The sequence below is a fragment of the Scyliorhinus torazame genome, chromosome 11 (assembly GCF_047496885.1).
Source record: "Scyliorhinus torazame isolate Kashiwa2021f chromosome 11, sScyTor2.1, whole genome shotgun sequence".
In the NCBI taxonomy this organism is placed as follows: Eukaryota; Metazoa; Chordata; class Chondrichthyes; order Carcharhiniformes; family Scyliorhinidae; genus Scyliorhinus; species Scyliorhinus torazame.
Window position 1 is genome coordinate 200,692,276 of NC_092717.1, and position 12,780 is coordinate 200,705,055.

At 46.1% G+C, this 12,780-nt stretch overlaps 1 protein-coding gene across 4 annotated transcripts in view; it reads right to left on the reverse strand.

Moving 5' to 3' along the window:
* The window catches only part of zfat (zinc finger and AT hook domain containing), a 187,173-nt gene that overhangs the window by 136,860 nt on the left and 37,533 nt on the right, over positions 1 to 12,780 (reverse strand). For all 4 annotated transcript variants that reach the window (XM_072468251.1, XM_072468252.1, XM_072468250.1 and 1 more), the window contains one exon: positions 1,384 to 2,762. In XM_072468251.1, the coding sequence (XP_072324352.1) occupies positions 1,384 to 2,762 (1,379 nt within the window). The remainder of the gene's footprint in view (positions 1 to 1,383; positions 2,763 to 12,780) is intronic.

Consider the following 12,780-nt stretch of genomic DNA (forward strand, 5'->3'; position numbering starts at 1 on the left):
CCAGACAAGAATAAACAATTCCTCCATGTGCTTCTTGAATTTTTGCCATTGCCTATCCATAGTCATCCCTTTAAGTAACATTTCCAAATCGATCATGGCCAACTCGCGCCTCATATCATCATAGTTTCCTTTTTTTTTTTAAGATTCAGGACCCTAGTCTCACAATCAACTGCTTCACTGTCCATCTTGATGAAAAATTCGTATTATCATAGAATTTACAGTGCAGAAGGAGGCCATTCGGCCCATCGTGTCTGCAGTGGCTCTTGGAAAGAGCACCCTACTTAAGCCCATGCCTCTACCCTATCCCTGTAACCCAGTAACTCCACCTAAACCTTTTGTACACTAAGGACAATTTATCATGGCCAATCCACCTAACCTGCACATCTTTGGACTGTGGGAGGAAACCAGAGCACCCGGAGGAAATCCACACACACACTGAGAGAATGTGCAGACTCCGCACAGACAGTGACCCAAGCCGGGAATCGAACCTGGGACCCTGGAGCGGTGAAGCAACTGTGCTAACCACTGTGCTACCATGCTGCTCATGGTCACTCATTCCCAAGGGCTTTGAGCAGCAATGCTCAATTGCTGCCACTGAAGTTGCTTTGAAAATTTTAACAACCAGAATCTCTACATCAAGTGAATGAAGACAAAACAAGGGTGCAGTTTCCAAGTCCCTTAGTTTTAGCACGGTGATAAAGGCGTCAAAATGGAGTCAGTGGTGACACTACCCCGTTACCAACCATAGCGAAGCCAGTGACATTTTGAAATGGATATTGGATGCTCAAAACAAATATCTGGCTTTGGGCCATTTTAATATGCAAATAAATGATCTAGGAAACCCCCCGTGATAATTTTTTGAACTGATTCCGCTTTGTGAGCAGTTACACAGATGATGGAGGAGATAGAATCAGCCAAGGAAATTTTGAAATTATTTTCATGGGGTCCGGAGAAGCAGTTAGTGTTGCTTAATAATGTCAAGCTGCAAATTATCAGCCTGATGTTAATGAGAATGATGTTAAAGAGTGTGGCCGCCTCTTTGTGCAGTTGTGGAAATGCAGACAGTGCACGTTTCCAGTTAGTTGCGTAAAAGCCAAAAGTGTCTTTGAGGACATTCGGCACCCATTGCTGGAAATTTCAGTTCTCAAAAAAGTTATTCAGTCCAAAACTGTTTAAGAAACCCCAAACCCTAATCATCTCAGAAGGTTCACCCCAGACTAAAAAATGTTTTTCTACTTGTACATTGGAGGAAAGAAGTAGAATGTATTCCAGCCCAGAAGGTTACAGTTCTTACCTAAGAAAAAGGAATTAAATTAAATTTTGGCAAGTGATAAGCAAGGATCAACAGATAAATTTAACCATGTAATTTAGACTATTTCTTACCACAGTATCCACATTCCAGATCACCATAGACTTTCCTGATCTTCTCAAAAAGTCTGACAGTCAGTTGTCTCTTCTGTAAGCTGTCAAGAACTTGCTGGAAGGCTCCGAGGTCCACACCATCCTTTTGAGCTTCTGTTCTCGATGGAACTTTCTCAAAAGTCAAGTGAGTAGGAGTTGAACTGCACAAATCTTTACCACCATCAAACTGAACCATTTCAAGTGAGTCTTCGTTTTGGGTCACACAAGATTCATACTCTTTCAGGGAATCAGCACCATCCTGGTCAGTGGAACTAGACTGATGGTTTGCTCCTGTGCTTTCAGAATCTACCACAGTGTCGCTGCTAACAGGCAAAACTGGCAAAACTTCACGCTGACACTCATCCATGGGCTGTTGCTCATTTTTCGAAGATATGTTACTTTCATGCAAAGAAGCTTCTTCATGTTGGATGATCCCAGGATCATCTGAAGGATTATCCAAGACTTTGGAATGTATCTGTATAACCTCTTCCTGTTGAGCAAGACTCTGAATGGGAATGTTAGCTTCTTCATTTTCAAGTTCTACAAGAACCTGGTGCCCATGTACATCTTGGTCACAGTCATTGAAACCAGCACCATTAGCAGAGTCCTCCAAGGCCTCCGGCTGAATGTCTCCTCCTGACTCCAGGAGGTAGAAGCTCTGATTAATGGAGTTATTGAATATTGAATCCTCCCGTAAGTCACTATGAGCTTCCTTGACATGGCACTTTAACTTGACCGAACTGACGAATTTCTTTGTGCACACGGAACAAATGTAGATAAATTTATGTTTGCGGACATGGGCCTCTAGTGAATGGTATTTTGTGGCTCCGTGATCGCAGAGTTCACAGGCAAATGGGCGGTCATCGCCGTGGACCAACATGTGCCGATCACGGTCTGACTCATTTTTAAACTTGCGCTCGCATACATGGCAGTCGTACAGTAGCTGTCGTTTCCCCTCTCTCGTCAGCAGGCGCAGCTCATCATAGACCTCTTTGACTTTCTCCTCATCCATGTCATGGCTCTCCTGGATGTGCTTGAGCAGGTTCTTGACATCGGAGTATTTCTTTTTACAAAAGCGGCAATGCTGCTTAATCTTTTTATGCACACGCTCAATGTGCACTTTCAGGTGCCCTTTGCTGAGGCAGGTGAAGACACAGTAGTCACAGCTGAACTTTTCCCCCGTGTGCTTGCGCATGTGGACAATAAGGTTAGCCTTGATTGTGCTGGCATAGTCACATTGCGAACATTTATAAGGTTTCTCATTGGTATGAATTCGGAGGTGAGCTTGAAGTGAGTGTTTAAATTTAAATACTTTATTGCAATACTCACAAGTAAAAATCTTCAGCTGCGTGGTCCCTTGTCTGAAAGAACAAAGATTCTCATGTGAGTTTTCAGTCTATGTATAGGATCTTTCTATTGTCGGTGTATAGCAGAAACTTTGTTAATCATTCCCTTTGGACCTTATTTTAAAATCTCTTTCTTTGTCCAATTCCAGAAGGCTGTGGATTCAAGTCACACTCCAGAGGCTGGAGAACACAATCTTAGACTGATACTCTAGTGCAGTACTGAGATTGCTGCCCCTTTTCAGGGGAAACATTACACTGAGGCCTTGTCTACCTACTCAGGCTTAAACGCTTGGATGGCACTATTCGAAGGACTGCAGATGCTCACCAATATTTATCTCTGAATAGATACCAAATCCATATTATTCAAGGTCTCTGTGACCTTACAGTGTGAAAATCAGCTGTCATATTTCCTGCAACAGTGACTACATTTCAAAAGTACTTTATTGTAAAGTGCATTGGGATATCCCTATAGTTTTATAGGTGCTTCTGGTGTTTGGTTCCACAGGAATCAGGTAACCTCTGCCAAGCCTAAATCATCATAATTGAAGTGTAAAGCTGAGCAGGCTATTCAATCACAGAGAGAGCATTCCAATAGAGTCCAAACATGGCCTCACCCATCAGCTACATCCAATCAAGGTTACCTGTAGGCAATCAGTAAGAAGGGCCGATGTTCCCCTCTTTAATCCAGTGAACAATAACAGAGCTTTTGCTGCTGCCTCAACTGTTACCTGCCAACTCAGAGACTATGGGCGTGACTTAACGGGGGAAAAAAACAGAGTCCTGTTTTGGGCGCACATACGCAGCCTCTGGACCCCCCCCACCCCCCCCCCAACTTACCTGCTAGAGGGTCCTTGAGCCCGTCGCTCACCACCACCCTCCTCTCATAAGGGCACGGCACACCTGGGCCCGATCCCTGGCCATACCCATCTGGCACTCGGGCACCTTGGCACTGCCAGCCTGATTTCCTGGAAGTGTCCCTGCCAGCCTGGCGGTGCCAGCCGGGCATCCTGGCAGTGCCAACATGTCCAGGTGCCAGCGGGAGTGCCTGCGCATGACCCTGCCCAAAGCCCAACCCACGGGGGCCTCTGATGGCCATGATGGGAGACCAATCCCTCCTCCCCCAGGTCCCATTAAGCCTGGCCCATGTTTGTGAGAACCAATGCTAAACGGCCCCATGGAGGTCTCCCAGCCATGGGCGTTCGATCATGGGCCTTGGGAGAATCTGGTGCAGACATGTTTAAGTGAGCCTAACTGCTCAATTAAATATGCAAATCTGGATCCTGCAGTTTTGGCGAGATCCAGATGACGGTGTCCCGAGCATCGCAAATCTCACGAGAGACCTCTCACAAGATTTAACGGCCTCGTCGCGTCACCAAGTCGAGCGACGTGATGCCGTTCAATTGGACCCTAAACATTGACCTTGGACTTGTATGACTGAGTGATCGATTGCCTAGTTTCATAGCCCAGTGAGTTCTCCCAGTGAGCCAGAGAAGACACAGCCAGAGTGAGACAGAACCAAGAGTGAGTTTGGGAATTTGAATCTAGGTGGGAATTCAAAGCTGGGTGGGGAAGAAGTGCTTTTTATCCCTGGTAAGTGACTGGTAAGTAGTTTTTCTGTTTTCTTTTTCTTTTCATTGGTACATATATATTTTTTTCTTTGTTGTTTATTTTTTTTTAAGGGGGAAATTGTAATTGCTGAAGTTAACCGAAGGTTTAAGACATGGCAGGATGTCAGGATGGACAGGCCCATGTCATGCTACTCGTGTGCGATGTGGGAGCTCAGGGATACGTCCACTCTCCCTGGCTCCTTCACGTGCAAGAGGTGTGTCCAGTTGCAGCTCCAGTTAGACCGCTTGACGGCTCTGGAGCTGCGGATGGACTCACTTTGGAGCATCCGCGATGCTGAGGACGTCGTGGATAGCACGTTTAGTGAGTTGGTCACACCGCAGGTGAAAGGTACTGAGGGAGATAGAAAACGGGTGACCAAAAGACAGAGCATGAGTAGGAAGGCAGTGCAGGTGTCCTCTGCGGTCATATCCTTGCAAAACAGATATACCGCTTTGGATACTGGGAGATGGCTCACCAGGGGAAGGCAGCAGCAGCCAGGTTCATGGCACCATGGCTGGCTCTGCTGCGCAGCTGGGCAGGAAGAAGAATGGCAGGGTTATAGTGATAGAGGACTCAATTGTAAGGGGAATAGACAGGCGGTTCTGCGGACGCAATCGAGACTCCAGGATGGTATGTTGCCTCCCTGGTGCAAGGGTCAAGGATGTCTCGGAGTGGCTGCAGGACATTCGGGGGGGGGGGGGGGGGGGGTGAACAGCCAGCTGTCGTGGTGCACATAGGCACCAACAATATAGGTAAGAAACGGGACGAGGTCCTACAAGCTGAATTCAGGGAGTTAGGAGTTAAACTAAAAAGTAGGACCTCAAAAGGTAGTAATCTCAGGATTGCTACCAGTGCCACGAGCTAGTCAGAGTAAGAATGTCAGGATAGATAGGATGAATGTGTGGCTCGAGAGATGGTGCAAGAGGGAGGGATTCAAATTCCTGGGGCATTTGAACCGGTTCTGGGGGAGGTGCGATCAGTACAAACCTGACGGTCTGCACCTGGCAGGACTGGAACCGATGTCCTGCGGGGGGGGGGGGGAGGTTTGCTAGAGCTGTTGGGGAGAGTTTAAACTAATGTGGCAGGGGGATGGGAACCGATGCAGGAAGTTGGCAGGTAGTAAAACAGGGACAGAAACAAAAGGCAGTAAGGGGAAAGTGTAAGGCAGAGAAGCCATAGTCAAAAATCAAAAAGGGTGACAGTACAAGGTACAGTGACTGAGGGGGGGCTCAGTGAATAGGACCAGGAATACTAAAAGGAATAAAACGGGAAGTGAAAACATTAATGGTAAGCGACGCGGCAGGTTGTTACATGAAGATATGGGTTCAACGACAATGAAAATTAGGAGAAAGGTTAAGAGGACATATAACTTAGGAGAGGTTACTGATCGAGGTGTTAAGATTCAGAACAGAGGTAAAAAAGCCAACATAAGTGTACTTTACCTGAATGCTCGTAGTATTCAGAATAAGGTGAATAAGTTGATGGCGCAAATCATCGTGAATGACTATGATTTAGTGGCCATTACTGAAACATGGTTAAAGGATGGTCACGACTGGGAGTTAAATATCCGAGGGTATCAAACTATTCGGAAGGACAGAGTGGATGGTAAGGGAGGTGGTGTAGCTCTGTTATTTAAGGATGACATCCGGGCAACAGTAAGAGATGACATCGGTGCTATGGAGGATGAGGTTGAATCCAGGAAATCAGGAATAGTAAGGCGAAAAAGTCTCTGATAGGAGTAGTCTATAGGCCATCAAATAGTAACATTATGGTGGGGCAGGCAATAAACAAAGAAATAACTGATGCACGTAGAAATAGTACAGCAGTTATCATGGGGGATTTTAATCTACATGTCGACTGGTTTAACCAGGTCGGTCAAGGCAGCCTTGAGGAGGAGTTTATAGAATGTATCCGCAATAGTTTCCTAGAACAGTATCTAGTGGAACCTACGAGGGAACAAGCGGTCCTGGATCTGGTCCTGTGTAATGAGACAGGATTGATTCAGGATCTCACAGTTAGGGATCCTCTCGGAAGGAGCGATCACAGTATGGTGGAATTGAAAATACAGATGGAGGGTGAGAAGGTAAAATCAAGCACTAGTGTTTTGTGCTTAAACAAAGGAAATTACAATGGGATGAGAGAAGAACTAGCTCAGGTAGACTGGGAGCAAAGATTTTGTGGTGAAACAGTTGAGGAACAGTGGAGAACCTTCCAAGCGATTTTTCACAGTGCTCAGCAAAGGTTTATACCAACAAAAAGGAAGGACGGTCGAAAGAGGGAAAATCGACCATGGATATCTAAGGAAATAAGGGAGAGTATCAAATTGAAGGAAAAAGCATACAAAGTAGCAAAGATTAGTGGGAGACTAGAGGACTGGGAAATCTTTAGGGGGCAAATGAACATAGAACATAGAAAATACAGCACAGAACAGGCCCTTCAGCCCACGATGTTGTGCCAAACCTTTGTCCTAGACTAATCATAGATTATCATTGAATTTACAGTGCAGAAGGAGGCCATTCGGCCCATTGAGTCTGCACCGGCTCTTGGAAAGAGCACCCTACCCAAACTCAACACCTCCACCCAACACCAAGGGCAATTTGGACATTAAGGGCAATTTATCATTGGCCAATTCACCTAACCCGCACATCTTTGGACTGTGGGAGGAAACCGGAGCACCCGGAGGAAACCCACGCAGACACGGGGAGGACGTGCAGAGTCCGCACAGACAGTGACCCAAGCCGGAATCGAACCTGGGACCCTGGAGCTGTGAAGCAATTGTGCTATCCACAATGCTACCGTGCTGCCCTTGAGAACAAATAAATCTACACTATATCATTTTACCTTAATCCATGTACCTGTCCAATAGCTGCTTGAAGGTCCCTAATGTTCCCGACTCAACTACTTCCACAGGCAGTGCATTCCATGCCCCCACTACTCTCTGGGTAAAGAACCTACCTCTGATATCCCTCCTATATCTTCCACCTTTCACCTTAAATTTATGTCCCCTTGTAATGGTTTGTTCCACCCGGGGAAAAAGTCTCTGACTGTCTACTCTATCTATTCCCCTGATCATCTTATAAACCTCTATCAAGTCGCCCCTCATCCTTCCCCGTTCGAATGAGAAAAGGCCTAGCACCCTCAACCTTTCCTCGTAAGACCTACTCTCCATTCCAGGCAACATCCTGGTAAATCTTCTTTGCACCTTTTCCAAAGCTTCCACATCCTTCCTAAAATGAGGCGACCAAAACTGTACAGAATACTCCAAATGTGGCCTTACCAAAGTTTTGTACAGCTGCATCATCACCTCACGGCTCTTAAATTCAATCCCTGTTAATGAACGCGAGCACACCATAGGCCTTCTTCACAGCTCTATCCACTTGAGTGGCGACTTTCAAAGATGTATGAACATAGGCCCCAAGATCTCTCTGCTCCTCCACATTGCCAAGAACTCTACCGTAAACCCTGTATTCCGCATTCATATTTGTCCTTCCAAAATGGACAACCTCACACTTTTCAGGGTTAAACTCCATCTGCCACTTCTCAGCCCAGCTCTGCATCCTATCTATGTCTCTTTGCAGCCGACAACAGCCCTCCTTACTATCCACAACTCCACCAATCTTCGTATCGTCTGCAAATTTACTGACTCACCCTTCAACTCCCTCATCCAAGTCATTAATGAAAATCACAAACAGCAGAGGACCCAGAACTGATCCCTGCGGTACGCCACTGGTAACTGGGCTCCAGGCTGAATATTTGCCATCCACCACCACTCTCTGACTTCTATCGGTTAGCCAGTTCGTTATCCAACTGGCCAAATTTCCCACTACCCCATGCCTCCTTACTTTCTGCATAAGCCTACCATGGGGAACTTTATCAAATGCCTTACTAAAATCCATGTACACTACATCCACTGCTTTACCTTCATCCACATGCTTGGTCACCTCCTCAAAGAATTCAATAAGATTTGTAAGGCAAGACCTACCCCTCACAAATCCGTGCTGACTATCCCTAATCAAGCAGTGTCTTTCCAGATGCTCAGAAATCCTATCCTTCAGTACCCTTTCCATTACTTTGCCGACCACCGAAGTAAGACTAACTGGCCTGTAATTCCCAGGGTTATCCCTAGTCTCTTTCTTGAACAGGGGCACGACATTCGCCACTCTCCAGTCCCCTGGTACCACCCCTGTTGACAGTGAGGACGAAAAGATCATTGCCAACGGCTCTGCAATTTCATCTCTTACTTCCCATAGAATCCTTGGATATATCCCGTCAGGCCCGGGGGACTTGTCTATCCTCAAGTTTTTCAAAATGCCCAACACATCTTCCTTCCTAACAAGTATTTCCTCGAGCTTACCAATCTGTTTCACACTGTCCTCTCCAACAATATCGCCCCTCTCATTTGTAAATACAGAAGAAAAGTACTCGTTCAAGACCTCTCCTATCTCTTCAGACTCAATACACAATCTCCCGCTACTGTCCTTGATCGGACCTACCCTCGCTCTAGTCATTCTCATATTTCTCACATATGTGTAAAAGGCCTTGGGGTTTTCCTTGATCCTACCCGCCAAAGGTTGTTCATGCCCTCTCTTAGCTCTCCTAATCCCTTTCTTCAGTTCCCTCCTGGCTATCTTGTATCCCTCCAATGCCCTGTCTGAACCTTGTTTCCTCAGCCTTACATAAGTCACCTTTTTCCTCTTAACAAGACATTCAACCTCTCTTGTCAACCATGGTTCCCTCACTCAACCATCTCTTCCCTGCCTGACAGGGACATACATATCAAGGACACGTAGCACCTGTTCCTTGAACAAGTTCCACATTTCACTTGTGTCCTTCCCTGCCAGCCTATGTTCCCAACTTATGCACTTCAATTCTTGTCTGACAACATCGTATTTACCCTTCCCCCAATTGTAAGCCTTGCCCTGTTGCACGTACCTATCCCTCTCCATTACTAAAGTGAAAGTCACAGAATTGTGGTCACTAACTCCAAAATGCTCCCCCACTAACAAATCTATCACTTGCCCTGGTTCATTACCCAGTACTAAATCCAATATTGCCCCTCCTCTGGTCGGACAATCTACATACTGTGTTAGAAAAGCTTCCTGGACACACTGCACAAACACCACCCCATCCAAACTATTTGATCTAAAGAATTTCCACTCAATATTTGGGAAGTTAAAGTCGCCCATGATTACTACCCTATGACTTCTGCACCTTTCCAAAATCTGTTTCCCAATCTGTTCCTCCACATCTCTGCTACTATTGGGGGGCCTATAGAAAACTCCTAACAAGGTGACTGCTGCTCCTTTCCTATTTCTGACTTCAACCCATACTACCTCAATAGGGTGATACTCCTCGAACTGCCTTTCTGCAGCTGTTATACTATCTCTAATTAATAATGCCACCCCCCCACCTCTTTTACCACCCTCCCTAATCTTATTGAAACATCTATAACCAGGGACCTCCAACAACCATTTCTGCCCCTCTTCTATCCAAGTTTCCGTGATGGCCACCACATCGTAGTCCCAAGTACCGATCCATGCCTTAAGTTCACCCACCTTATTCCTGATGCTTCTTGCGTTGAAGTATACACACTTCAACCCATCTCCGTGCCTGCAAGTACTCTCCTTTGTCAGTGTTCCCTTCCCCACTGCCTCATTACACGCTTTGGCGTCCTGAATATCGGCTACCTTAGTTGCTGGACTACAAATCCGGTTCCCATTCCCCTGCCAAATTAGTTTAAACCCTCCCGAAGAGTACTAGAAAACCACCCTCCCAGGATATTGGTGCCCCTCTGGTTCAGATGCAACCCGTCCTGCTTGTACAGGTCCCACCTTCCCCAGAATGCGCTCCAATTATCCAAATACCTGAAGCCCTCCCTCCTACACCATTCCTGCAGCCACGTGTTCAACTGCACTCTCTCCCTATTCCTAGCCTCGCTATCACGTGGCACCGGCAACAAACCAGAGATGACAACTCGGTCTGTCCTGGCTTTTAACTTCCAGCCTAACTCCCTAAACTTGTTTATTACCTCCACACCCCTTTTCCTACCTATGTCGTTGGTACCAATGTGCACCACGACTTCTGGCTGCTCACCCTCCCCCTTAAGGATCCTGAAGACACGATCCGAGACATCCCTGGCCCTGGCACCCGGGAGGCAACATACCTTCCGGGAGTCTCGCTCGCGACCACAGAATCTCCTATCTATTCCCCTAACCATTGAATCTCCTACAACTATTGCTTTTCTATTCTCCCCCTTCCCTTCTGAGCCCCAGAGCCAGACTCAGTGCTAGAGACCTGGCCGCTAGGGCCTTCCCCCGGTAGGTCATCCCCCCCCCAACAGCATCCAAAACGGTATACTTGTTTTGAAGGGGAACGGCCACGAGGGATCCCTGCACTTTCTGCCTGTTTGTTTTTTTCCCCCTGACTGTAACCCAGCTATTCTTGTCCTGTACCTTGGGTGTGGTTACCTCCTTGTAACTCTTCTCAATCACCCCCTCTGCCTCCCGGATGATCCGAAGTTCATCCAGCTTCAGCTCCAGTTCCCTAACACGGTCTTTGAGGAGCTGAAGTTGGGTGCACTTCCCGCAGGTATAGTCAGTGGCGACACCGGTGGTATCCCTCACCACCCACATCCGACAGGAGGAGCATGTAACTGGCCTAGCCTCCATCCCCTCTTACCTGACAGAATATAGCTGCCCTGTGGACTAACTAGATCTCCGCCCTCCGACCCTGCTCCCAGTCAGCTACACTTTCTGTAAACTCCTGGCTCTCTTCGCACTCTTTGCGGAAATGTCGGAAGCAAATGAAAGGAGCACCTTACTCCCTCCTCACCTAACTCCCTCAGTCACCAAACTCTCACTATCGCACTCAAATGCACCAAATTCAGCACTCCCTCAGTCACCAAACTCTCACTATCGCACTCAAATGCACCAAATTCAGCACTCAGTGCAAACAAAGTCTGCACTGTAGGGGATCACTTTTATACTGAGAATCTAGCCTCTGAAAACTGGCCTAATCCAATTAACTAATTAACAAGCTCCAGCTGCAAGTGCCTACAAGTAGAAGCCTGTTTAAAGCTTATTGAAAATTCACCTTCTTCTAAACCAAACAGCAACTTTTAAGTTAATTAACTAAATAAAAGAAAGACTAAACTTTAGATAAAAATGAAGCCTTATACTCCCTCGGTCACCAAACTCTCACTATCGCACTCAAATGCACCAAATTCAGCACTCAGTGCAAATTTGAGCTACTAAAAAAGCTATAAAGAAGAGTAAGATAGATTATGAGAGTAAACTTGCTCAGAATATAAAAACAGATAGTAAACGTTTCTACAAATATATAAAACAAAAAAGAGTGGCTAAGGTAAATATTGGTCCTTTAGAGGATGAGAAGGGAGATTTAATAATGGGAGATGAGGAAATGGCTGAGGAACTGAACAGGTTTTTTGGGTTGGTCTTCACAGTGGAAGACACAAATGACATGTCAGTGACTGATGGAAATGAGGCTATGACAGGCGAGGACCTTGAGATGATTGTTATCACCAAGGAGGTAGTGATGGGCAAGCTAATGGGGCTAAAGGTAGACAAGCCTCCTGGCCCTGATGGAATGCATCCCAGAGTGCTAAAAGAGGTGGCTAGGGAAATTGCAAATGCACTAGTGATAATTTACCAAAATTCACTTGACTCTGGGGTGGTCCCGGCAGATTGGAAATTAGCAAACGTGACACCACTGTTTAAAAAAGGAGGTAGGCAGAAAGCGGGCAATTATTGGCCAGTGAGCTTAACTGTAGTAGGGAAGATGCTGGAATCTATCATCAAGGAAGAAATAGTGAGGCATCTGGATGGAAATTGTCCCATTGGGCAGACGCAGCATGGGTTCATAAAGGGCAGGTCGTGCCTAACTAATTTAGTGGAATTTTTTGAGGACATTACCAGTGCAGTAGATAACGCGGAGCCAATGGATGTGGTATATCTGGATTTCCAGAAAGCCTTTGACAAGGTGCCACACAAAAGGTTGCTGCATAAGATAAAGATGCATGGCATTAAGGTGAAAGTAGTAGCATGGATAGAGGATTGGTTAATTAATGAAAGCAAAGAGTGGGGATTAATGGGTGTTTCTCTAGTTGGCAATCAGTAGCTAGTGGTGTCCCTCAGGGATCAGTGTTGGGCCCACAACTGTTCACAATTTACATAGATGATTTGGAGTTGGGGACCAAGGGCAATGTGTCCAAGTTTGCAGACGACACGAAGATAAGTGGTAAAGCAAAAAGTGCAGAGGATACTGGAAGTCTGCAGAGGGATTTGGATAGGCTAAGTGAATGGGCTAGGGTCTGGCAGATGGAATACAATGTTGACAAATGTGAGGTTATCCAATTTGGTAGGAATAACAGCAAAAGGGATTATTTAAATGATAAAATATTAAAACA